This window comes from Eumetopias jubatus, unplaced genomic scaffold, assembly GCF_037043125.1.
Source record: "Eumetopias jubatus isolate StellerSeaLion01/CBP00866 unplaced genomic scaffold, mEumJub1_p1.0 scaffold_17, whole genome shotgun sequence".
Taxonomy (NCBI): domain Eukaryota; kingdom Metazoa; phylum Chordata; class Mammalia; order Carnivora; family Otariidae; genus Eumetopias; species Eumetopias jubatus.
Window position 1 is genome coordinate 38,211,514 of NW_028274823.1, and position 26,711 is coordinate 38,238,224.

At 40.8% G+C, this 26,711-nt stretch overlaps 1 protein-coding gene across 1 annotated transcript; it reads left to right on the forward strand.

Annotated features, from left to right (window-relative positions):
- The first annotated feature begins 1,270 nt into the window (after positions 1 to 1,270).
- On the forward strand, positions 1,271 to 23,147 carry SLC16A12 (solute carrier family 16 member 12). Its single transcript, XM_028098664.2, has 6 exons — positions 1,271 to 1,474; positions 12,347 to 12,450; positions 15,187 to 15,330; positions 16,920 to 17,499; positions 19,456 to 19,715; positions 22,873 to 23,147. Exons 1-6 carry the CDS (start codon positions 1,365 to 1,367, stop codon positions 23,145 to 23,147), a joined length of 1,473 nt encoding a protein of 490 aa, XP_027954465.1. The 5' UTR covers positions 1,271 to 1,364.
- The last annotated feature ends 3,564 nt before the right edge of the window (positions 23,148 to 26,711 follow it).

Consider the following 26,711-nt stretch of genomic DNA (forward strand, 5'->3'; position numbering starts at 1 on the left):
GCACTCAGTAAGTGTTGGTAGTTGAATGAATTAATGTTGCAGATATTACTTCTTTGAACCATGTATTGCTAATTTTTTTTGCAAGTCTATGGTTTATCATTTGGTTTTATTTATTACATCTTGTGATATGTAGAAATGTTAAATTTTAATTTAGACAAATCAACCAAAATTTCCTCTGCGTTTGTTATATTACATCTGGGTTTGTACATTTACGTCTCAGGGAGTCCTTCTTTTATCTAGATATCAGATAAATATTTGCCTATATTTTCACCTAGATTTTTAATGATTTTTTTTTTTTTTGCATTTAACACTGACCTATCTAGAAGGTTAAGAACTAGAGGGAGAGTTGTAACATGATATAGTGAGTAATCCTTTTATCTCCACCAATCTCTGCTACCTTATTTAGTTATATTGAATTATTATGGACTTGCTGCTGGGCTCTCTATTCTGGTTCATTTATTTGTCATTCTCTTCTTGCCTTAATTACACACTTAAAAAATAATAGCATTGAAGAAAAAATTTTATAAAAATAAAAATTATAGCATTGCTAGTCAGAAATGCCAAAGAAGTTACTATCAGACTCATTTGGTGTTATAAGTAGGACATGGTCTAAACTGTGGTAACAGAGAGACTCCAAAACATGGAGGCTCAAATAAAACAGAAGCTTTTTGGTATTTTGTGTCATGGTGTAGAGGTCTGTGAAGTCCAGAGCTGGAGAGGCAGCCCTTCTCCACCGTCATGTGGGGACCCAGGCTCCTTCTACCCTGTAGCTCTGCCAGCCCCCAGGGAGCCATCCTGGTCGCTGTGGGTGAAGCTGTCTCACCCCTACAACCATGCTCGTCTATGGGAAAGGGGGTGGTGGAAGTCCTAGGAAAGTGCCTTTGCCTTTGAGCTCATGAACTAGAAATGGTGCATCGCTTTTTCCTCCATCCCTTTTATTTAGACTAACTCTACCACAAGAGAAGCCACATCTACCTTCAAGAGAAGCTAGGAAATATGGTATCAAACTGGGTGGACATGGATTTGGCTAAATTTGGGGAGGATCTCTTAATAAAAAGAGGAAGAATGGGTACCAAGAACAACTAATGGTCTTTGCCTCAGTCCAGCATTCATAGTTACAAATAATCATATTTAACAGGAAAGTAATGATCATTTTTGTCAAGTGAAAAATCAACCTTTGGGTATGAAAATAAAATATAAATATATCCTAATTTTTGGTTTTAGATGGCCAATAACCTATGTGCCAGGTAACATTCCATGCCAATCTTGAATGCCAAGAGGAAGTCACTGGACAGCAAACCTCTTCCAGGATCAGAACTGGGCTATTGGAGTAACCCGAGAAAGAAGAAAAAATAACTGAAGCCATGGGAAAAGGAACTAGAGTTCGGTCTACCTCTCCTCCCGATGGAGGCTGGGGCTGGATGATCGTGGCTGGCTGTTTCCTTGTTACCATCTGCACCCGGGCAGTCACCAGGTAGGTGGGATTCTCTTCTTCATTGATTGAGATGATCTGGCTTGTCTTTTCTTCTAAGTCTGCTTCATTCTATTTCTGAACCTGTCATTGTGAAAATATCTGTGTGTGTGCATGGTGTGCGTGTGTGTGTGTGTGTGTGTGTGTGTGTGTGTGTGTGTTCCTTTGTTTGGATGTCTCTTTCTTTGCCAGGAATGGGATTTTCTGACACTTGCAAGTCCTGGATAGTGGTGTCTTTTGTAGTATCTGGCACAGAAACCTGGAGCATTAGGGCATTTTTAGACTAAATGTTATGGCTGTTTCAGCCATTTGTTTTCATAAACAGCTCATCCCAGAAAAGAAAAATACATAAGGTCCAAACAATCCATGAAAACCTCTTGACTCACCAGATACTGAGCCGTTGGAAGCTTCAAACCTAGAATTTAAATTCTTCTGCTTCATTTTACACTTGGCCGTGGTGCTGGAGGCTAAGTTCTAGATTGAAGGAAAGTAACAGTAGAAGTACATGCTTCTCTCATTCTCACTTGTTCATTTCTCCTCTCTTTCTCTTATCCAAGGGTGTAGTGTTGAATATGCTTAAGTTACACCTGTATATGTTGGGACTCATTCATCTCATCTTTATATTTGGAATAAGTGCATGCTTGAGATCTGCCTGTGCTGGCTCTTTCTTGTGCATGTGCTTTCATTCAAGTAGAACTCCTTGTTGCTCTTTTCTGACAATGCACCTTCAGCAGTGAAACAAAGTAATTTGCCCTAAAAGTTTTATTTGATGACATCCTTAATAAAAGCATCGGTGTTTCCCCCCATAACAATATATAATGCAGGAAAGAAGTAGGATATTTGTTTTTACTACAATAAAGGTTGGTTGATTATGTATCATTTAAAAAATTATAGATTCATTTAAAATGATGTGATTGGTATTGAGTCTGAATTTTCTTCCATCTATATCATGGATCTTGTGTTCTGAGTGTGAGGAGTCTGAGAGTTAAAAAGGAATCTCTTGGTTTTTACATGTGGAAGCTTCCATCATTTCCATGATGGGAAAGTTCTGGAAGTGAGTTCAGCGCTTTATAAGGAGGGCTCAGGTCGATATCTTTCGGGTAGTGGAGTCTTCATGACGCCATTTAGGCAGAAGAGGCTTATTTACGCCCGTGTCATAGATTAGGACCTTGGTGTTCAGAAAGGTTAAGTGGCTTACCTATAGTTTTGGTCTGCTGGGACAGAACTGGACTGGATTTCTAGTCTTTTTTTTTTTAACTTCTTATCTTGTGTATTTGCCATTGTATGTGCACACATAATCCATCGACTCCTTCCAGCACAAACCAGGTGTTTTCCTATCCTTCGATTTCTCATACGCACACCATACTTCTGCCTGATCTTCCATATGTGTGTGTATATCCACACCCATGTCCTTTCTTGGTGCCTTTGCATTTCGAGAAGTGACTTTGCTTCAATATTCACCCTCATTCTGCTCCAAGATGTAGGCACTTTGAGGAAGCTCCGTGGTCAGTTCCTTGCCCCCTCAAACACTCTGCACCTTCTCCTCTCAAACAGCACAGTCTTACCAGACATAGGTTTTTTCAAATTGCCTTGATGATGGCATCTTTGTCTTAAGGTAAGCTACTTCCTAATCTCCATAGGGTTGTCACATCCAGTAATGAGAAGTCATGGTGCCGGGGGGCAGTTGCTTCTAAATTCTTCTTACAGAGGCTCTCTACTCTCCCTGTCCTGTTGCTAACTAGTCATGAGAGTGGTCACTCTCAATTCATGTACAGACAACTACACATTAAGGCTGGGAGATATGTGGATTCTTTGAGTGTTGTCCTCTGGAACTATGGAAATAACTTGGGGTAGGTGTCTGTAGAAAACTGAGGACTTACAGCAAAGACACTAATTTATTGATGTTCTTTAATGCTCGTTTAGCATCTTGTGCAGCTTGTCTTGTTTGGCAGGACACTGAATCTCAGTTTTTTCTCAGTCACAGTGGATTTGCCAGTGGAACCCGTGACTATCACCAAGGGCTGAAAGTCTTGCATTTTTTTTTAGGTTGTACCCTTAAGTTTTCAACTTCAATTTAATAGAAATCAGGCTCACTAATATATAACTATACATTCGCTGAGGACAAGGCTCTATCTAGGCGCTTTCAAAAACACAAAGATGTTGGAACACCATCCCATAGACTCAGGCACAAATAACTGAAATACAAATCAAAATGTGCTAAATATACTTCAGGTAAAAACAGAGTGTAAAATAACACTGGTGAGAGAGGGGTTCACTCTGATGGGCAGTTCAGAGCAGGCTTTCTAGAGAAGTTGTCCCTGGAGTGAAGTCTTGAAGGATGGGTAGCATTTGGGCAGGAAGAAATGACAAGAGAAAGAGGTTTCCAGCTGCATCAGGTCCATGCACTTCATCTGCTACTCACTTTGTGATCACAGTGGGCAGCCCCTGTTCCTGACCTGCTACAGGTTTAGCTGGAAACCAGGAGAGGGTTGTGGCTGGTGGTGAAGACCTATTAAAAGACGTTAATGGGAGAGGCTGAGAGGGGCATAGCTCAGCAGAATTAAGCTGGGAGGAGAAAAGTGTGAAGACACAGCCAGCATTGGAACTCAATGTCATGAACACGCAGCAGCCAAGAGGACTGGCGATCGGGCCAAGGAAAGCAACCGCAAGGGTGATTTGTCAATGCAGAGGATCAGTGCCTGTTATGCAATTAAGTCTTTTTTGTTTCCTATTTAAACTGTATACTTAAAAATTAAACCATACGGGGGCGGGGAGGGAGGAACCTAGGTCGCTCAGCTGATTAAGCATCTGCCTTTGGCGCAGGTCATGATCTCGGGGTCCAGGGAATAAGGCTCTGAGCTCAGCGGGGAGTCTCCTTGTCCCTCTCCCTCCCCCTCTGCTCATCCCCTGGCTCTCTTTCTCTCTCTCCCTCTTTCTAAAATCAATGAATAAACCTTTTTTCTTAAAGATTTTATTCATTCATTTGACAGAGACAAAGCGAGAGAAGGAACACAAGCAGGGGGAGTGGGAGAGGGAGAAGCAGGCTTCCCGCTGCTCAGGGAGCCCACAGCGGGGCTCGATCCCAGGACCCCGGGATCGTGACCTGAGCCGAAGGCAGATGCTTAACGACTGAGCCACCCAGGTGCTCTAAAGCTTAAAAAAAAATTAAACTATACATCCAGATGGTAAAAATTTGAATACAGAGATGCATAAAATAGTCTTTTTCTCCTCACTTCCTGAATGCCAGTTTCACTGCCCAAAGTTAACCTTGTTAATAGTTTCTTCAGACCTGCCCCCCCAAAAGTTTTAAGGACTTATATCCATATATAAAGCATATTCTTTTCATATTATACATACTGTTTTGAACTATGTTTTGCTTAATAATATCTCTTGGAAATTTTCCGTATCAGCACATACAGTTCTACCTCACTGAAAAATAACTGCTTAAAATTCCATCACAAGGATGTGAGCATAATTTATTTAACACATTTTTATTGAAGGACTTTTGTATCATTCCCTGGTTTTTGCTTTACGAACAATGCTACCGTCATGACCCAGGCTACTTTAAAATGATATTTCAGCTCTTGCCTTATAACTGATGATGCTGCCTTACATGTGAAATTTACATAGAGCTTAAATTGTCCAGGCTATTAAAGCTGTCCTTCTTATTTCTTTTCTCTCTCTGTTCGTTAATGTGTGTTGATTACTTATTTTTTTCTTCAAGATATCTTATTAGCAAACACATTCTCTATTTTAAGAATCATGTTTCAAAAAAAAAGAATCATGTTTCATTGTGAAATTATATGACATTCTATTTGTAAACTGACAGCTTGAGTTGGAGTTGACTTGAAAAGCAATAGTTGATTTAAATGTTCAAAGAAAGCCTCCAGCTATAAGACCTATTATTTGCAATAGATTTCTACAGTCCTGTGGGATTGGGGAACTCTTAACAACAGCTGAATTCCTGTTAGTAATAGCTAATATTAGCTGAGTCCTTGCTCTGTGCTGGTTAATATTGTTCCAAGCACTCTTCATTCATTAAATCATTTAGTCCTTGGAAAAACACAGAGAGGTCGAATAATGTGCCAAAGTCACATGGTTTTCCTGAAGCCAACATTGCACTGTATGTTAACTAACTAAAATTTAAATAAAAATCAGAAGAAAACTGTACAAATAATACACATTGGCTTTAATAAGAAAAATTAAAGAGCTGCAAAAACAAAAAATAAAACAAGTCACATGGTGAGTGAGTAGTAATTCTTTTAACTATTAGGCTACACTGTCCAGTGGATCACTTCCTGCATTGATGTAGTGGACAACTTCATCCATCAGAGGAAAGTCTTGACCAAATACCAGATGTTGTCAGCATCCAGCTCTTCAGAAGCCAAAGAAGAATTTTATAGCAGAGTGGCAAGGTGGAGACAGTAGGCATGTTGGCCCCTTGAGAGAAAGTGTCTTTGAGAATGTTATTTCATACCAGATGACACTTGGGTGATATTTTGTGGGGGTTTTTTAAGATTTTATTTATTTATTTGAGAGAGAGAGTGATGGAGAGAGAAAGCACAAGCTGGGGAAGGGGCGGAGGGCGAGGGAGGAGCAAACTCCCCACTGAACAGAGAGTGGGACTCCATCCCAGGACCCTGAGATCATGACCTGAGCTGAAGACAGACACTTAACCAACTGAGCCATCCAGGCGCCCCAATATTTTTTTCCTCATTCTTAGGAATAGAGCCTATCAACCCCTGAAGGATGTTAGGAGTTGTTTGCTACTGCAGCCTGATTTAATGCATGGCTGATCCAGTTATGTTTATCAAACTGCTTATTTCATAGATGGGGAAGCATTATCAAAATTCTCAGTTACTCAGTGTGAGGATCAGAGATCAGGACCCAGCTTTCCTGACATGCCAGATGCACAAATTTTCCAAAGGACAATAAAAATTATTTCTGGAATGAAAAGCCCATGTGCTCCCGGTAACATTTGTTTTCTTTAAGGCCGCACCTATGTTTAGAAGCCATAAATCACGAAGCTTTACCATTTGAAAATTACTTTCCCTTTTGAGAACAAATAAGAAGTTACACAGTATTCTTCCCATATTTTATGAAAGTCACGGTGCATCAGAAACATGTTTGTGGTCACTAAATTTTACCTCTGGCAAACCAGCTGACATGTTTAGATAAGAATCTCAGGTGTTATTTTTGAATTTTACTTACCTAACATTTGACTGATAGGACTAGTCAAGTCAGTTAAGAAAACCCTCAAGCAGAAAACAAAACAGCAATAAAACAAGATAACAAAAAAACCACAAGAGACAAACAGAGTCACACAAATATTAAATCCCTCAGAATGATTTAGTGATGAGAAGAGACTCTGATTTACAATCCCAAAGTGTCATCATCATCTGGGACCCTTTCTTCTTAGGCTGCTTCTTCTCCAGCTTCTGCATTTCCCTCCTACTAATTCGTCATACGAACTCAGATTCTTCACATCTCTACTCTACCTTTTCTACCTGCACCTTCCTGGGTAGCCACCATCCAGTCTTCCTCCTCTCTTTCCCTCTTTTATGTCCCTGAAGTTGCTACTCAACCTTTTTTACTTCCTCAGCTTCCAGTCACTTCTTTACCAGTGCTAATCCTTCCTTCCTTCTTTCTTTCCTTCCTTCAATACCTCGAAACTTGAACAATATTTAATGAGTGCCCAGTACATGAAAGGGGGTGTACTGGGTATTTGGGATTAAGTGCAAGACAAGACAGACATGGCCTTTGCTGTCACAGAGCAGCAGTCTAGTGGAGAATGCAAACACATGCAAAGGGGACTGCTATATGCCTGTCATGTGGTAAGTGCCTCGCATGTCGTGTAAACATTTAAAAGAGGCATCAAACCCAGACTCAGGTAGTCAGGGAAGCCTTCCTGGAGGAGTTGACTGTTATCTTGAGACTAAAAGAATGAGGGAGGCTGAGAGAGCATCCTAGAAAAGAAGACAAATTTTGATGCTCAGAGGTGTGAAAGGGTACGGGTGGTGTGTTGAGAGTCATGGAAAGCATTCAATCTGACTGAGGTGAGTAATGCATAGTGGTGGGGGGCCGGGGGAGACACTAAGAAGGGCCAGCTCATGCAGGATCTCAGAAGTCGTGTTAAAAAGTTTGAAGCATCAGAATATATTTCGTGTTCCAGTAACTCTGACCATTGAGTGTAAAATGTACCCAAGGCAGCCATGTGGGTTCAGGGAGAATAGTTGGGAGGGTTTGGGCTGCAGTCCAGGAGAGAGGTATTGGCATGAATTATGAATGATAAGGGGAATGCAGAGATGTGGAGGCATTTGAGAGATATGTATAAAGTAGAATAAGTAAAACTTGACCATAGAGTAGATTCTCAGCCAGGCTGGTTTTGGTTTCCAAGGGACATTTGTCAATGTTTGGAGGCATTTGGGGTAGAGGCCAGGGATGCCACTAAACACTATATGATGCACAGGACAATGACTAAAATGTCAACAGTACTTGCACTGAGATGCCTGGGCTAAGGATGACTTAACAATTTTGATAATGAGGCTATATCCAAGAGGCACCTGAGTGGCTCAGTCAGTTGAGTTTCCAACTCTTGATTTTGGCTCAGATCATGATCTCAGGGTGTGGGATCGAGCCCTGCATTGGGCTCTACACTCAGCAGAGTCTGCTTGGGTTTCTGTCTCCTTCCCTCTGCCTATCCCTCCTGCCCCCCCTCACGCACACGCTCTCTCTCTCTCGCTCGCTCTCTAGGTAAATAAATAAAATCTTTTTTAAAAAATGAGGCTATATCCAAGAAGTTATTATTCTCTTTAATTGAAGTCCTTATGGTTAGGAGAAAATAATAGACTTTTTAGTGCTGGTCAGGCAATCTTTAAGATGTTAAGAAACAGGGCGCCTGGGTGGCTCAGTTGGTTAAGCGACTGCCTTCGGCTCAGGTCATGATCCTGGAGTCCCGGGATTGAGTCCCGCGTCGGGCTCCCTGCTCAGCAGGGAGTCTGCTTCTACCTCTGACCCTTTTCCCTCTCGTGCTCTCTATCTCTCATCCTCTCTCTCCCAAATAAATAAATAAATAAATAAATAAATCTTTAAAAAAAAAAAAAGATGTTAAGAAACATGGGGAGTCTGGGTGGCTGTCAGGTAAGTATCTGACTCTTGATTTTGGCTCAGGTCATGATCTCAGGGTAATGAAAATGAGCCCCACATAGGGCTCCATGCTCAGTGGGGAGTCTGCTTGAGATTCTCTCCCTCCACCCCACCCCCTCAGATGCCCTCTCTCTCTCAGATAAATACATCTTTTACAAAAAAGATTTTACGAAACATCACAGAGTTTTTTGTTGCTGTTGCACTGAATTAAACCTAGATTGAGGCTGTTGCAGTTAATTCATGCTTTTAAAAAAGCTCTGCAATATTTTAATTAAATTGAAATGCAAATAATCAGCCCAGTAATTTATGTCACTATTCCCCATATCATTGCCCATGACTGTGTTGCAGTGCTCCAAACTCTGATATAATGATTCATCTAGCATCAGATCCACTGCAGCATGTTGTCTGGCTTCTTAAATCAGTGGATGCAGAAGGGCTTCTTTTTATACCCCATGACAGATATCACCTACGGTACTCAGGGCGGGAAATGAGAACAGGGCTGTGGTGAACACAGAGGTGCGCCTCTCATACAGCCTCAGCAGCAGCGTGTCCATCAGCAGACCACCTGCGGCTGTCAGTCCCCGCGGGCTCCCCCTCACCCATGGGAGGGCCACCTCTCCCGAGAGTACGCCTTTCCAGGGACACCCACATACCGGGTTGGATCGAGGGAGATGCACAGAGCCTCCGGGATTGGGGAGGATTTGTCGGTCCTGCATCACAACTTAGCCTCTCCCTCTGCCTCATCCGGCTTCCATCCGCTCCTTCCACAAGTGTGGGCTACTCTGTACTCTGTGCATCAGACTCCAGTCCAGTGTTTGCTAGGACTTAGTACTTAGTACCCCATACTGCCCCCTTTCCCTTTCCCATCCCCAGGACCCGCAACATAACTGCAGGGCCCAGTGCAAAATGAAAATGCAGATCCCTTTGTTCAAAAGGTAAGAAAATAGTGCTGTTAAAAGTGCTGAAGTAGAGGGGCGCCTAGGTGGCTCAGTCGTTAAGGATCTGCCTTCAGCTCAGGTCATGATCCCAGGGTCCTGGGATTGAGCCCCGCATCGAGCCCCGCATCGAGCCCCGCATCGGGCTCCCAGCTCAGCAGGAAACGTGCTTCTGCCTCTCCCACTCCCCCTGCTTGTGTTCCTGTTCTCGTTGTGTGTCTCTATCAAATAAATAAATAAAATCTTTAAAAAAAAAAGGTGCTGGGTGCCTGGGTGGCTCAGTTGGTTAAGCGACTGCCTTCAGCTCAGGTCATGATCCCGGAGTCCTGGGATCAAGTCCCATGTCGGGCTCCCTGCTCAGCGGGGAGTCTGCTTCTCCCTCTGACTCTACCCCCTCTTGGGCTCTCTCCCTCACTCTCTCTCTTTCGCAAATAAATAAATAAAATCTTTAAAAAAAAGGAAAACCTTTTAAAAAATAAAAATTAAAATTAAAAAAAAGTGCTGAAGTAGAAAGTTTTTCCTTTCTTCATTGGTCTCCCTCAATTTTTCATGGAGTTCTTAATTTGCTATTCAAAGTTGTTCTTAGGAAAGAAAAATGGAAATATTAATTCGCTAGCATGAATTTACCATTCAGCTTTATATCCTGCCATACTATTTTTGAACGCAAATGTGAGTATTTAACTCCTGTGTGGAATCACTGGAGCTCGTGCCTGCATATGTAGTTCATTTTCACCAGAATAGGGGGAACCCTGCACAAAAAACTCTACTGATTTTATTTCACTTCTTGATGCATGTACTTTCTCCCCCCCCCCCAATTTTTATTTAAATTCTAGTTAGTTAATATGCAGTGCAATGTTGGTTTCAGGAGTAAAACTCAGTGATTCATCACTTACATACAACACCCCGTGCTCATCACAAGTGCCCTCCTTTTTGGGGGGGGGGGAAGAAGCAATTTTATTTTAATTTCATGCTTGAAATTCACGTATGTACATTAAGTACTATGTAAACTTGAATTTAGGATAGCATTATTTGACTTGAGCAATATCAATACCTCATCTAAGTTTACTTGGAGAAATACAACTTGGCCATTCTGCTTTAAAATGTCAAAAAGCTGCCAAATTAGAATAGGGCACTTAGAAATTTTAAATTGACTCGCCCGTACACATTTGTAATTTACTGTTGGGTTAGCTGTTATACTTAGGTAAAACATGGTATCAACAAGGTATTTTCTTAGAGCACCATTGCCTTCTTTCTGTATTTGAAGCAAGTTTTGGTTTGAAAAAAGCATGGCCTCTCTACCCCCACACTGACTCAGTGACAGATGTAACTTTCCCTATGCTCGCTCTGAGTCTCACCAAACTCCCACACATTGTGAGTCTACCAGAGTTTGTGTCTCTAATAGTACATGTGTCGATGGAAAGGCAAAGAATCGCAAACACACATTGTGTATCTCTTCTGGTCGTGTGCATGCCCCATCGTTCCTTTGGACTTTGCTTATAAACACAAATTCAAAGATAAAATTGTTAGGAATTTTAAGACCACGACAGCTGAAATTCTATACTTCTAAGTACCAGATTCTGTGCAAATGCAGAGGATGCACACTGGTAAAGCTGGACCTGCCTGACACAGTTGTCCTGGTTATACCTGATTCTCTTCCTTCTTCTTTTTCTCCATCACCCACCTTCATATCCAGCAGCAACTGGAGAGGGGAGGAAGAGTGAAATAACAGGTTACCGTGGGCGGCTGAAGCATGATGAGTTAGACTGTGGTCCTCCCTAAAGAGACTGATGACCTCCTATCTCATCCCCATCAAGGCCTGATTCACCCTTGCTGTCACCGAGTACTGAAACCTCCTGCCCTGAGTTAGGAAACTTGCTGATCTGTATGACATTCATTTCAAGTTGTATAGTGGTACAGACTCTCACTCCTGAATTGCTTATGTCTTTTTTCCCTAAGAAATGAACAATTTTTCCACATAAAGTTTCTCTGTCTCTGTATGTCTGTCTCTCTCTCTAGAGTGATCATTTCTAATCTCACCATTCACATATAATGACAGAGTACTTTTGGTTTATATGCTTTGGCCTTTTTCTATTTATATGAACTATGTTTTTTTAATCAAAATAAGCCTTATTATATAAACTACTTTGTAACTTACTTTTTTACTTAACATTGTATTATGAATTTATTCTCAAATCAATACATATCAAATCATCCTTTCTAACACTTAAAATATTTCATTTTATTGATAAGTCAAATTTATTTAGCCAGTCCCTTATTGATGGGCAAATAGGTTCGTTAGGATATTTGGCTATTACAAATAGTTCTCCAGCATACATCCTTTTATGTGTGTCTATTATTGCTATTATTATCATCATTTGATTATTACCTTTTGTTAAAACCTAGAACTGAAATTGCTGGGTGATGTATAACTCTTAATTGTCAAATTTTAACTTGTATAACAACCTCTTAGAAGTTACAGCTGTTAGGAAAATATTAAGATAAATGAGAACCCATGTTTTTGACCTGCCATCATTTCCATAAAACCTTTCCTACAGCAGTGATCCTCATATCCACTTGGCTTCAGAAGCCCTTCCAGTGCATGAACATTGGTTTTATCCTTTAGATGGCCCAACAGCTTCTGACTTCCCACTTACTATGGTCTGACAATGTACCACTGAAAACCAGTTAAAGTCGACGGAGATTCAAACAGCTGACCCAGAATTTGAAGCTGTGGTTTAGATCCATGTTCATTCATTTTTTTTTTTGTATAAAATGCTTGCATTGTATTTTTCAGATGTATTTCAATTTTTTTTGTGGAGTTCCAGACATACTTCACTCAGGATTATGCACAAACGGCTTGGATCCATTCCATTGTAGATTGTGTGACCATGCTCTGTGGTGAGTATCACTTACCAGGGATAGACTCGTTACTCTTGAACTGTACATGACAATGACCTTCCACTGCTTCTGCTCACCAATTTTTTTTCTGAGTAGGAAGGCTTTGCTAAAAATTGGCTAAGACTATTGCTTCTCGGCCTTTTGGCTAAGATCAAGTATAAAAATTGGCTAAGACTATATAAAAAGAAAAGACCGATCCTACTTTTAGCCAAACCCAACCAGACATGCTCTTGGAATTAATGGTCTTGGCTGATGGCAGATGGAACAGGTAGTTAATACTCCCAAAAAGACACATACTATTTGGTTCTCCCATAATGAGCTAGGGTGTTGGGCATCACAGGACTCCTCCTGATTTGGGAAGCAGTTAACCCTACAGTATGTGCTTGGCTTCCCTGTTCTAAATGCTATGGTCCCCTCATTCTCCAGTCATGTAAACAGTCATTGGATAGCACTGTGAGCCATTTCTATGCAGTCTCCTTAAACGAGTGCCAACAATATGTGCATCACATCTCAAGGCTTGTTTTCATTCTGTTCACTTCCCAAACATTCAAAATTTGGCTCATGGATTTCATTTTTCATGCATAAACCTTCATTCTTTGGAAAGTATGAGGGGAGGTAGGATGGTGCAGTCCTGAGAGAAGCACACTCACCATGGCTATAATTTCATTCAAGAAACCCCAAGGGTACAAATAGGGTGTATAGAGTAGTCTCAAAACTCATGGACTCTCTCAATCCCCCTATATAGTAGAGGAAAACTAACCTTGAGATTTTTCTTTTTGGAACATTTTAAACCAGTTATTATATTAATATCTTAGAGAGTTTCTGAGATTGGGATCAAGTTGAAATGATCTATTTGCAGTCTAGGCCCATTTAATCATTTAATTTAGATGAGTCCTTAGTATTAAAAAAAACACTGTTATCTCTTCAGGCCATGTCTTGGTGGCAAAAGGGAAATACTATATTATTCAATAACTCATAAATAAATCAACTGATTCATATTTATTTTTTAGAAAAAATGTACATACTCAGGAATCCGTTGAATTGCGCTGAAATGTATTTCCTTTGTTGGGAGGAGTTTGAGAGCAAGTCTGGGACTAAAAGCAGGTTTCATGAGAAGGCTAAGTTGACTCTGGCTACTGATAACACTGGAAGGTCTTAAGGGATCAAAAAATAATATCTTTGTGTTTTCTAGTCTTTTTCTTTTTTAATCAGTTAGACAGTCACTTTGTTTTCAGGGTCACATTATTAGTCACAGCCTTTGTATGAACATGCCAAGTGGGTGAGCCATGTTTATCCTTTTCAGGGGACACAGGTGACTCATTTCCCTCACTGTTATCTTTTGGAGAATATTTATAATCCCCAGAAGAGGAATAAATGCCCTTCGGTGACCAACATGATCACAGTGACTGTGTGATAAAGCAGGGTCATGTTAGATGTAGCATTTTTAAATTCAAGGACTTGAGGCCATGTGAGGAGTCAGGCCTGTTGTATCCAATTATCCTGTACCCACTTGCTCACCCGGCAACATTAGTTGAGTTCAGGAGATAGACAAAAGCCTGCAGAGTCATATAGAGGACACTTACTGGGGGCCCTTTGCCCTCTGATAAACAGAGAAGTAAACATTTTTCATTGAGTTTGGCCTAAATTTTGTTACTTTCCGATAGAATTATATATATTCTCAGGAGGTTCGCTCCTTCCTGTTTTCCAGAGGTTATATATACAGCCAGCCACTGTGTTAACTAGACAGAAGACATCAGGCTGATGACTGGTTCTATCACGTACATTTGAGTCAGGTCCCAGTTTCAACCTGATCAATACAAAATTATACTCCACAGATACCCAGAGAACTTGCTCTTCTGATCTTGTTACTAGGAGTACTGGTATCAGCATGTTCCATAGAAAGAATTCACATACTTTCCCCACCCACCCCCCCGCCATCAGTCTGGGAGGCCCAAGGAGACAGAGTAAGAGGGTGAAATAACCCTGCACTTGGTGTCAGGTACCCCAAGCGGTACTTCTTGGCGATCTTGGACATGTCATATTCCCCTGAACTTCAATTTCTCCTCAGTCTGTCCCAGCTTTACTTAATATTCTATAAGCCTGGCAGTCGGCACAGTTCTGACACATCGTTAAACCATAAGCGGAGTGAGGCCAACCAAAATATCACCATGGACGTGAAGCATTTGTTTTGATTTCTCATCCCCAGGGTTTCCTAAAGCCTGAAACCAGTGCCAGATTATGAAATTTGTCTGTGGTCTCTTTCCCTGGCCTTCCCTGCATAACGCTGCTGGCCACCCACTTTCCTTCCCCACCAGCTGTCATAATTATTGCTAACGGTACATGATCAATACCATATAAAACATACAAGGCACATCCCCCCAATGGAGGTGATCCTCCCAAGGCAAGCAATAAGTAATTTAAATAAGGAGCTGATTCACTGTTTAAAAAGCACCCCAGAGCCCTGGGATTATGACTGTAATAGAATGGAGAAGTGGAAGGGGCAGCGAAATGCAAGTCAGCGGACTCTATCCTAATTCCAGCTTTGCTACCTGTTCTCTGTGTGACCGCAGGCAAGTCATTTCCTTTCTCCTTAGTTTCCAAATCCGTAGAGTGAGCAGGACGGGCTTGATGCTGTAAATCAAGCTTCCTTCTCAGCTCTGTCAGTGCAACAGCACAGTTTTTTTCACAGTGCCCTCAAGGTGCTTCTATTGAACCTATTTATTATTGCTTTTGAAGCTCCGCTTGGGAGTGTTGTCAGTAACCACTTATCCTGTCAAGTGGGAATCATGCTGGGTGGCTTGCTTGCATCTACTGGTCTCATCCTGGGCTCATTTGCCACCAGTCTGAAGCATCTCTACCTCACTCTGGGAGTTCTTACAGGTAAGGGCACTTTGTACCCCTTGTCTCACCCCACCCCATTCAGGTTTTGTCAAGCACATCAACAGAATCATAATCCATAAAATATTCACCTCATTAGATGCATCATTTAGCTGACCTAGCTTATGCCTACCTACCTAGCAGTTAAAAGAGCTGGAAATACAATTGGTTATACTGCTGTAATAAAAATGTATCACCGCTTGAATTCGGCCACAGGATAGTAGTAACTGCTAGCTTTCCCTCTGGCAGCTGTGTATGGCTGAGATTCTGTACTCAGAAGCAATGAGATATTAGCCAAGGCAACATACATTTTCAGCCGTGATCATTCTCCCAACATCTTTGCCAATACATAAAAATACTATCTGTGGTCAACCTGAGTTGCCCCGGCTTTATAGTAATGATCACTGTCCAATAAATGGGGGTTTATAATTTTAAAAAGACAGCCCCTTATTGTGAATATTCTTATGTTGTACATTCTTTCTCAACGTTATGGAAGTATACTTTAGAGAATTATAATGAACCCTGTGGGAAGAGAAGTAATCTATGTGCATTCCATAAATCACACCCTAAGGGGACTTCTTAGCATCAAGGTGGGATCGGTTGGTGGCAATGGAGTGGTAATTTGCCCCATCACTCAGAGGGATGTGGAGTAGTGCTAACCTGCAGTCTGGGCACCATTCCATAGGGGTAGCATGATCTGGTCAATAAAGAACATAATCTCGTAGTGATTTTATGAATCTGACTCTGCTAGCAAAGAAAAGGTATCTGTCCCATGTAACCCAAAGGGTCCAAATGCTAGGGTGTCCAGTCATCCCAGTTTACCAAGGAGTGCCCTGGTCTTAGCACTGAAAGTCTCTCATCTGGGAAGCTTATCAGTCCAGGCAAATCAGGATCATTGGTCACCCTGCAGTACAGATGGAAACAGGAGCTGACGGTGGTTCTGTTTTTCCCTTTAGATGCCACGAATCCCAGGTTTTACACCCTTTAGATTTTCTTGACTTAAATAGAAGCTGAAAATCTTTAAGAGGCTTTCTGCTGACTTTAAGGCATATTTTCAGGTTAGTTTGTGTGTATGCTATGTTCATATATAAAGTTGGCACGAAGTTTCCCAATTATGTGAAATTACCCTGGAACTTTAATGGGGCCATATGTGCTATTTAAACCCAAATTCCAGAGTGGTCCAGATGATCAGAGTTGTGTTTTCGTAGGCAGTGAAGAGTTGAGGTAATTCTCTGGATAATTTAAGATAAAAAGAGGTGCTGGTGGGGAGAGTAAGTTTCTTAGGTCAGCAGTATCCTGATATTCTAGCTAATTCAAATTCAGTTTGTGTAATAATTTTTAAGTTCTTCATTTCATTTTAAGAAGTCCTATTTTTTAAGGGTTTCTTCCCAAGAAGAAAGTCATATATATGCTATATTTTCCCAACTGTGGATGACTGGTTGGGGGAGACTCATCTTCAGCTTGGGGTAGAAAATAGTTTTAAAAGGGTTTGACAGATGGCCAGATTCTCCTTCATCCAAATAACTGAGATGTTTTCTTTCACCGGCTGTTCACAGAGCACCAGCACTCATAGCCTTCTCTCTATCCTCCAGGTCTTGGGTTTGCACTGTGTTACTCTCCAGCGATTGCAATGGTCGGCAAGTATTTCAGCAGACGGAAAGCCCTGGCTTATGGGATCGCCATGTCCGGAAGCGGCATTGGCACCTTCATTCTGGCTCCTGTGGTTCAGCTCCTTATTGAACAGTTTTCCTGGCGGGGAGCCTTACTCATCCTTGGGGGCTTCGTTCTGAATCTCTGTGTTTGCGGTGCCTTGATGCGGCCTATTACTCTGAAAGAGGACCAGACAACTCCAGAGCAGAACCACATCAGTAGAACTGAGAAACAAGACTTTAAGCGAGTGTCTCCCTGTTCCACTTTGACTAAAAAATGGGTGCACACCTGCCTCTGTTGCTCTTTGCAGCAGGAATACAGCTTTTTACTGATGTCAGACTTTGTGGTATTAGCCATCTCTGTTCTCTTTATGGCTTATGGCTGCAGTCCCCTCTTTGTGTACTTGGTACCTTACGCTCTGAGTGTCGGAGTGAGCCACCAGCAAGCTGCTTTCCTTATGTCCATACTTGGGGTGATTGACATTATTGGCAATATCACATTTGGATGGCTAACTGACAGAAGGTAAAATCCATTGAGATCCCAGCTGGTTCCCTCACCAGGGGGCTCTGAGCTTTGAGTCCCCCTCATCCCCTTAACCCTGTAGAAAACCTACTTTGGAGTGATGTTAACAAGTTTTCAGTATCTGAAAGCAACTCCCTTGCTGGTTCTTCTAGTCAGAGGTTGGCAAACTTTTTCTGTAAAAGGGATAGATAGTTAACATTTTTGGCTCTGTGGGTCATGTGATCACCGTCATTCAACTCTGCTGTTGTGGCACAAACCAGCTGTAGACAATATGCAGACCAATGCGAGTGCTTATGTGCAGGTAGGACTTTATTTATGGATACTGAAATTTTAATTTCTCATATAACTTTTACATATCAAAATAATCTGGTTCTTTTGATTTTTTTCCAACCACTCAAAAATAGAAAACCATTCTTAGTTCATAGGTAGTGCAAAAAACAGGTGGTGGGCTGGATTTGGCCAGAGTTTGCCGACCTCTGTTCTAGATGGTTTAGGATGGTGGGTAGGTCTAAGTTGCAGAAACCTGTGGTAACTACAAGTTCTGGGGACAGATTTAATTCCACCCCAAGTCAAGTCAGTGCTCAGGCTGGGTGTTGTGGTTTTAGTTATTTTTTAATGACCGCAGAGACTGGCTGGCAATGGAGAGAGGAGCAGAATTCAGTCCAGGCAGGAAGATCAGGGGCAGTAATAGTACATTATCTGTAGGCACATATTTGTGTTTGACAAAACAAATAGCAAATACTTTCATTATAATTTTAGGCTTAGAAATTACAGTTATCAGAAATCTACCAAATAGTTTCTTCAGCTAATGCTTATTGTTAGGATTGAAGAGAGCAAGGTACTCATCTTCTCCTAAATGGACTCTTCACACTTGAGCTATGACCCGGGAGAGCAATCATCCTGTGGCTTCTTCATATTATGTCTTTGGGAATTAATCAGGGTTCCAGTGCCATTCTCCAGTGCTATGAATATTTAAAATTAATTCCAAAAATGCAATGGTTAAGGAAAAGAGCGGAGAGCAGGGGTATCTTTCTTGACAATCAACTCAACAAGAAGTAGCCCAGTGTAGGTTTGATAGAGGCATATCTAGTCAGAGATATACAAGACCTAAGTACTTGTGCTGACTCTGCCTCTTATTATCCCTGTGACCTAGGGAAAATCACTAACCCTCAGATCCTTAAGGGTCTTCATCTGCAAAACAGGCCAGTGCCCTATTTTTCTATTAACCTCTTAGCATTTTGTGAGACTCAAAGGAGACGGTAGGTTGAAAACTGTTTGTAAAGCATAAACTGCTGGTGCTGATATTATACTGAGTCTTTGAAATAATGATGGTATCAGTGCCATTTGCTATCAATGATGAGTTTGGAGCTATAGAGGGAAAGTGGAATGGAAGTACCACCAGGGAGGGCTCAAAATAAGACTTAGTCCTAGTATAAGACCTTCATAATCTCTGGCAAATCATTTTAATGTCTTCATATTCTAGCTTTTCCCTTATATACCTTGGGGTTTTGAGCATATATGATGTACCAGATACCAGTGGATGACCTATCTGAAAGCATCCAATAGACTGCTAGAAAATTAGTTAGTCTCCTGATACTGTACATGTTATTTTATAACTATCCTTAGGGTAACCCTACAAGATAGGTAACATTCCCATTTTATAGCTAAAGAAATTGAGATTAGAGGTAAGCAGTTAGTAGGTGATAGAGCTAGATTCAAACTTCCATCTTTCTAACTTCAGAGCGTATATTATTTTCTGCCACACCGTGTTTCCTGGGAAGATGAATTCTTGTGTTTTCATATACCAGAAGAAAGATAGGCAGACAACATAAATAATGCACCATGGGAAGCCTCTATGAGTAATGGCAATGCTTATTGCTTATTGTGGCCATGGTTCTAAAGCTCTTTGATAGAACCCGCGCATACTGCACTCATTCTTGATCTTCAAATCCACAGGTGCCTGAAGAATTACCGGTATGTCTGCTACCTCTTTGCCGTGGGACTAGATGGGCTCTGCTATCTCTGCCTCCCAATGCTTCGAAGTCTTCCCCTGCTCGTGCCTTTCTCTTGTACCTTTGGCTACTTCGATGGTGCCTATGTGACTCTGATCCCCGTAGTGACTGCAGAAATAGTGGGGACCACTTCTTTGTCTTCAGCGCTCGGTGTGGTATACTTCCTTCATGCAGTGCCATACCTGGTGAGCCCACCCATCGCAGGTAGGTTTCCAGAGAGATCCCCCAATCATTGCTTCTGTTTTTCATACTGATGTGAAAACAGTGAACTCACACATAGACAATGAGGATTGGAAGTTAAGTTGGGAAGAGTGAAAGAGAAAGGGATTCAAGAGCCATCAAAAAATCATGGTCTTACTTATATCCTGGTTTTATCATTTTCTTCCAGCCAATGGGGACCTTAGCCTACTTGGCAAGAAAAAGTCCGAAATTAGGGTCCTGATTCCATTCCACACTAATGATGGGAGCAATGGAATGGAGCAGCTGTTCAAAACTTATAAATAAGTCAGGCACACGCAGAGGGAAGTCTGGAGGAAGTACAGGATTCCACTTGGGGATAGTAGGTAGGGAGGCTGAAATGGTAAGCGAATGTGTCATAGTCAGTGTCTTGAGGGCCAGGCAAAGAAGGCACACGGGCCCTATATTCTTCAGAGACTATGGATAGTATTATAGTTTTTGTGCAAAGGGGTAATATGGCAAAGAGTATATCTTAGAAAATGGAACCTAGCAATTGATCTGGTACTTTAGGGGAGAAGCATTTAGGATTCCATTCTAATAGTTCAGGAGCAAACTGATAAAGTCCTGAACTAGGGCCGCTTCAGCAAAATGGAAATGAGCTCTGGGGGCAAAGAGGAAGTTTTGGAAAAAATATCAACTGAATTTAGCATGTGGGGGTGAAGGAGGGGAAAATGCAAAGATAACCTAGAAAATAATGGCATGGTTGGAAGAAATATGGAAGTTGGAAAAAGTACCTTTGCCAGAAAAAATAATGAATTAAAAGTTTAGAAATGTTCAGATATCTGAAATACCTAATAAAATGTCCAACAGAGCTGTTTAAGGATGAAATCTGAGCTTTAGAGTGAGGCCAGATTTGGATTTAAAGATTTGGGGATCATCAGATAAAGCATCTAGAATGTTTGGTAAACTGTCAAACACTATAGAAATTGAAAGCGTGATTAAACAAGTAATTTGACAACCATTTATTGTTTGTGTGCATCAACATTACTTTTGGTGCTACTATAGCAGCAAACAGGTCAGAGTCCCTCCCTCCTTCTTAGAGTATGTGGTCTAGACCAGTGTCTCTCAAAATGGAGGTCCTGGGACCCCCCTGCATCAAAACCCCCTGGGGCCCTTGTTACAAAATGCAGATTCCTTGATCTTCCCTTGTCGATCTGAATCTTTCCAGGAATGTACATTCTGAACCAGCCTTCTTGTGATGCTCATGCACACTAAAAATGGAGAATAATTGGTTCTTTTTTTGTTTAAGATTTCATTTATTTGTTTGAGAGAGAGTGCGCGAGCCCAAGAGCAGGGTGAAGGGCAGAGGGAGAAGCAGACTCCCCACTGAGCAGGGAACCCGATGCAGGGCTTGATCCTACGACTCCTGGATCATGACCTGAGCCAAAGGCAGCCCCTTAACTGACTGAGCCACCCAGGTGCCCTGAGAATAATTGGTTCTGATTATTACCTGCCTAAACTAAAACCAAGAGAGTGAAGGTCCCTGAAGATAGGAAAAAAAGAAATGAGCCAAACATTTGCTTAGAGGAAAGGAAGGGAATTTTTGAAGAAGGCAGGATTTCTTCTTTAGCTGATGTTGTAAATAAACAGTTTAGAATTCTAGTGATTGCTAAAGCAGCAAACTAGGGGAAACTGTGGTTGCTTTGTGGTTGTGGATAAAAAATCCTGGTCAGTTTAAATTCGGTAATATAGGACTACATGTTTAGTGCTTCATTTTGGGAAACTGCCCCCAAAACGTCCCCACATTCTTCCTCAATAGCCAATTTTTGTGTTTACCAACCTTTAGGAGCAGTGTAATTCTCTAATTCTGTTAAAAAGTCATAGTGCATCAATGAAATTGGGATTCCTGGATCTTTTTTCAAGCCATGGCCTTACTTTGGCAAATCAGACATTGTACCTGTTGCCAGGCATTGGAGGATTAGGGTGTGAGGTTCTTACCGTAATACTTCTCTTATTTAATTACCTTTAAAATGACAACTCTCTATTCAGTCTCTTCTGTTTGGTGCTACAGAAATGCATAAGTAAGTCACACAATAGTTAAAATATTTCAGAATAGTTTGGATTGCAGGAAACTTTGTGGGGCTTATGACAATTTCTCCATACCATTTTTGACGAATTGAAGTGGATGAAAGGAAAAAATCATATACTTTTCCATGGATTTAAGTTTAGAGGAATTTTTTAAAGGATTTATTTTATTTATTTGAGAGAGAGAGAGAGAGAGAGAAAGTAGGGGGAGGGGGAGGGGGACAGAATCTTCAAGCAGACTCCTCACTGAGTGCAGAGCCTGATGTGGGGCTTGATCTCATGACCCTGAGATTGTGACCTAAGCCGAAACCAAGAGTCGGATGTTCAACCAACTGAGCCACCCAGGCACCCCAATTTAGAGGAGTTTTTAAAAAACTTTTTAATCCCAACATAATTGCCTACCAAGGTCTAATTTGACCCCGTTGATTTTCTGATCATTGTGGCCTATGTTTTGCATATCATATGCCCTGGTTCTCCTCAAAATTTAGAGCTGGAATAGCTGTTGAGATTAATTTGTTGCAAGAAGAAATAAAGAGGGGAAAGGCCATGATTGCAAAATGATACCTAGTGAAGTTTTACATCGGCAACTTCTACAATGGCCCGAGGTTCTGATTTTCAAACTGCAGCAGGTGCAGAGACTGTTTCCAACTGAAAATTTGAATTCTGCTTTATCCAGAAGCATGTTATATTACTCCAGAGAGACAGTACATGGGTACTGGGAATACTGCTAACATTCAGGACAATTATACTCTCTTGACAGCAGACATAAATATCCCAACATCAGTACTTTGAAAGACACTATTTTTAGCTTTTCTTCCACATTTGCTGGTATTGATAATAATATTGGTTGTGTGATTACTAAGAACAGGACACTTGTCCAAGTACTTTACAGAACAACAATCCATTTTAGGAGTTTTCCTAGGAAACAATGCGTTTTTCAGTTGCTGCACAACATTTTTAGATCTGCTTTTTGTGTCAAAATTACAATGGTGGCACTGGCAATCTATTGTTTATTAGCCTTAGAAATTATTAGATTTGGGAGTCGGTACGTAAGTGGATTTTCCACTCAACAATGTAATTTTGCTGTTGCTTGTTACAGGACGGCTTGTTGACATGACTGGGAGCTATACCGCGGCATTTCTTCTCTGTGGGTTTTCAATGATACTGAGCTCTGTGTTGCTTGGCTTCGCTAGACTTGTAAAGAAGATGAGAAAAACCCAGCTGTGGTTCCTTGCCAAAGAATCTGACCCTAAGCTGCAGCTATGGACCAATGGATCGGTGGCTTACTCTGTAGCAAGAGAGTTAGATCACAAAGATGAGCAATCTGTGGCTCTAACAGTGCCTCGTTACAGCCCCACACGGCCAGTGGCTTGAGCCTGGGAATCTTCAGGGCTGAGAGAGGGGGCACCATGGGATTGTACATGTCTCAGAAGCGTTTAATTTTGGCAGAAGCATTGCCTTCCAAGGAAATTATTATTATTGTTTTATTAACATGTTTATAGGGGAAAATAGCAACAAAGCAAGCAGGACTGGCTCAGAGTTTCCTCATTTGGGATTTGTACTCACAATTGAACTATCTTTCAGGCAATGAGCATTGCTCTATGGAGAATGTTAGGACACTGCTGCTATAATTAGCTGTTAATTAGGGGTAATTTCAAAGCAGGACCAAAGCAGATGACATTGGGAAGCTTTGTTGCAAACTCTCTGCCCCTCCATCTTACTCCCTCAGAATGTAAACAGAAACAGTGACATGTAGATTTGTTTACTTTATGCTTTTCTGGAGAAAGGGGTCTGTATTAATCACTGCCTTTTGAGAAATCTAAAGCATTCTTCCACAACTCCATGTAAAACCCTAATGAGAAACTCCACTATGAGAAAGGTTTGGCATCTTCACCTTCCAACTCCACTGAAAGCTTTCTTCCTAAGGCTGAGCCCCTCCCCTCTGATCAGGCACTCACTGCTGTTCCTATCACATATAATGCTGAATTTAACCGAATACACCAAGTCACAAGTGTGATTTCTAAATCTTACCTGAAATGTTAATACCAACACTTCCTTCTCTTTTTTTTTCATTAGAAACAAAGCTTTTATTTGAATTGTATACACATTCCTGCTAGGAACTGAAAAATGTTGGCAGTATTCCAACTGGGCAGGAATTGAATTCTTGAATCAGCAGGTCTCTGATGGGAGTTTTCTTTTCAGATCAGACATTTAGGTTCATCATTACCCAAAACAGAACTTGGGAGGTTAGCCTGAAAAATATTCTAAAGGTGAGATTCCTTTCTCCCTGTGTTAATTCTTGTTCCAGTGTCCACTGCTCTTGATCTCTTTATGGATAATCATTAGAAACTTGATGGGCCTCTTCAGCTGAGTGAGAAGGCTTCAGGGGTTCAGCTCAGCATCAGAGCACTCTCATTAATTAGAGCTTTGGTCAGGGGAGAGAGAAGAGAAGGTTAAGAAGACTAATGGTGTGATACTTTACAGTTCATAGAACTCTCTCACATACCTACACTCATTGGATTAGAATAGTTTACTCATTCTCAAGTACTCTGTTTTCCTATAGTTTGGAATAATTTCTGACTTTCCAGAGGGAGAACATGGGAGAGAAGAGAAAGGCCAGATCCCCCAGCTTGTCTCCAGCCACTTTAAATCTGCAGAATGATAGCGCTGCATCCCCAAATCATGTCATACCTATAAATTAGAAGCAAATTACACAATTGAAAGGGGATTTTAACTATTGAAAAATTTTAAATCTGAACCTCAAAGAAATATTTTGACCCCGAAAGCCATTTAACCCACTGTCCCCTCAAGAGGCCTCACAAACACCAGCACTGAAGAAGATCCTGGGTTGACTAAGCATGTATAACAAGAGTCTTTGCCTATAACTGGATTATTTCATAAAGTTACATATTAATACATTGCTTTCAGAATGAAATACTGACTTGATTTAATGGAAGAAAGCTGTAGTATTTCATAGTTCTTTTCCAAAGATAAATTTGAATGTTGCCTGTTACCTTTTTACTTAGTTTAAGACTTTAGTTTAAACCCATTTACTTTGTCACTTGCAATTTTAAAACAATATTTGGAAAATATCTGTAAAAAGTCAAAGTTAAAAATGAACTTATGTGTGTTTGGAACAGCACTTTACACTGAATGTCATTTCTTGAATCTTCAAGCCTAAAGATTTTTTGAAATATAGTTATAAATATTCTTATACATATTTTTCCTAGTGATCACAGTAAAATTTTGTTTATCCAGCTCTGCAATATAATTTCTCTAAAGTATTATAAGTATTCATGAAAAATGGGTATAGAAACCAGAGCTTTTAAAAATTTATATAAAATATTTTGGATATTTTTACTTTATACATGCATAAATTTATATTTTACTTTCCCTTTTGGAGCAGCATTTTTAGAAAACCAGCAGGGAAAATGTAGATCTTAGAGTCTACCATTGTCAACTTCACAAAATTTTACTGTTAAGGTTCCATGTGCCTCTACTGTTTATTTCAAAAGGGAGGAATTTGTAAGAATGATGCATTTTGCAGAATCAAGAACAAAATTGTGGTGTGATGATTCTACATCTTAAATATTACTTTATATCACTGCAAGTTCTACTTTGAAATTGACTGACTAGAAAAGCAAAGAAACTAATTTCTATAGATACATTGTACCATTGGGCCTTTTTTTCAGATTGTGATTTTACTAATAGATCAGATATTTATGCTAATATTTTCTTATTTCAAAAGCATTATAATAAAGTGAGTTTATATTTGTGTTTGGAAAAACATTTTTCCCTGTACAGGGGGTTTGGATTGAATGGTGAGTGGGCTTGTCTGAATTATGCTAAAATGTAGCTAGCATACAAAGATGTGGTAAACAGGGGCGCCTGGGTGGCTCAGATGGTTAAGCATCTGCCTTCGGCTCAGGTCATGATCTCCAGGTCCTGGGATCGAGCCCCGTAAGCGGGCTCCCTGCTCCACGGAGAGTCTGCTTCTCCCTCTCCCTCTCCCTCTGCTTCTCCCCCTCCCTCTCCCTCTGCTTCTCCCCCTGCTTGTCTCTCTCTCTCTCTGTCAAATGAATAAATAAAATCTTTAAAAAAAATAAACAAAGATGTGGTAAACAATCAAATAATTTACAAAAGCCAAACCCATTCATTGAATACTTCCAATGTATTAGCTACTGTGCTAAGCACTTCCTATGCACTGTCTTATTTAATTCCCATAATAACCTATATTATCACCATTTGATAGATGTGAAAACTGGGGCACCTTCCCTTTGTGCCTACTTGGGTTTTCTTTTTATGTGGGTTCAAAAAACCATTTGGAAACTGGCCCTCCTTTGGGAAGATAACATCCTTTGGATTATGATTTACTCTCCCAATTCGTGTAGATGGAAAGATTCTAGAACAGAGATTTCCAAGAATTTTCCCAAGAGTTTGGTCCTATCAAGACCACTACTTCCGGGCTAAGTGATTTAATTTGCTGTTTATTGATCCAGGCCTCTCTTTGGGAGCATTTATGCATGTGTAGCAGAGAGAAGGTTGGGAAGCATACTTTGTCCCAAAAGAGAGTTCTATCTTCTGCATTACCAGAATCATGTTTTCTCAGTCAGGAGTTGAATTCTTCCTTAAGTGCCTGCACCATTGCCCAGTCATGACAAAGATAGTCATGTCTATCTGGTACTCACCTTCCTGGTCTCAATGGGTCTAATTCTGAAACTGTTTATTGTACTGAAGTAGTGTGAACTCAAGGTAGATATCTGTGTTTCTTGTCTCATACTTCAAAGTTCGAATCTTTATTTTTTTCTGACTCCACCAAACAATAAATTTTTAAAGATTTTTTAAAGGATTTTATGTATTTATTTAAGAGAGAGAGAGAGCACAAGTGGGGAGGGGGGCAAAGGGAGAAGGAGAAGCAGACTCTCCACTGAGCAGGGA

Bases quoted from the DNA above. Each gene is read 5' to 3' on its own strand.
- SLC16A12 (XM_028098664.2), top strand. From the start codon at position 1,365: ATGGGAAAAGGAACTAGAGTTCGGTCTACCTCTCCTCCCGATGGAGGC. The intron at 1,475-12,346 runs GTAGGTGGGATT...TGTATTTTTCAG, and splicing joins TGCACCCGGGCAGTCACCAG to ATGTATTTCAATTTTTTTTG. The intron at 17,500-19,455 runs GTAAAATCCATT...TCAAATCCACAG, and splicing joins GGATGGCTAACTGACAGAAG to GTGCCTGAAGAATTACCGGT.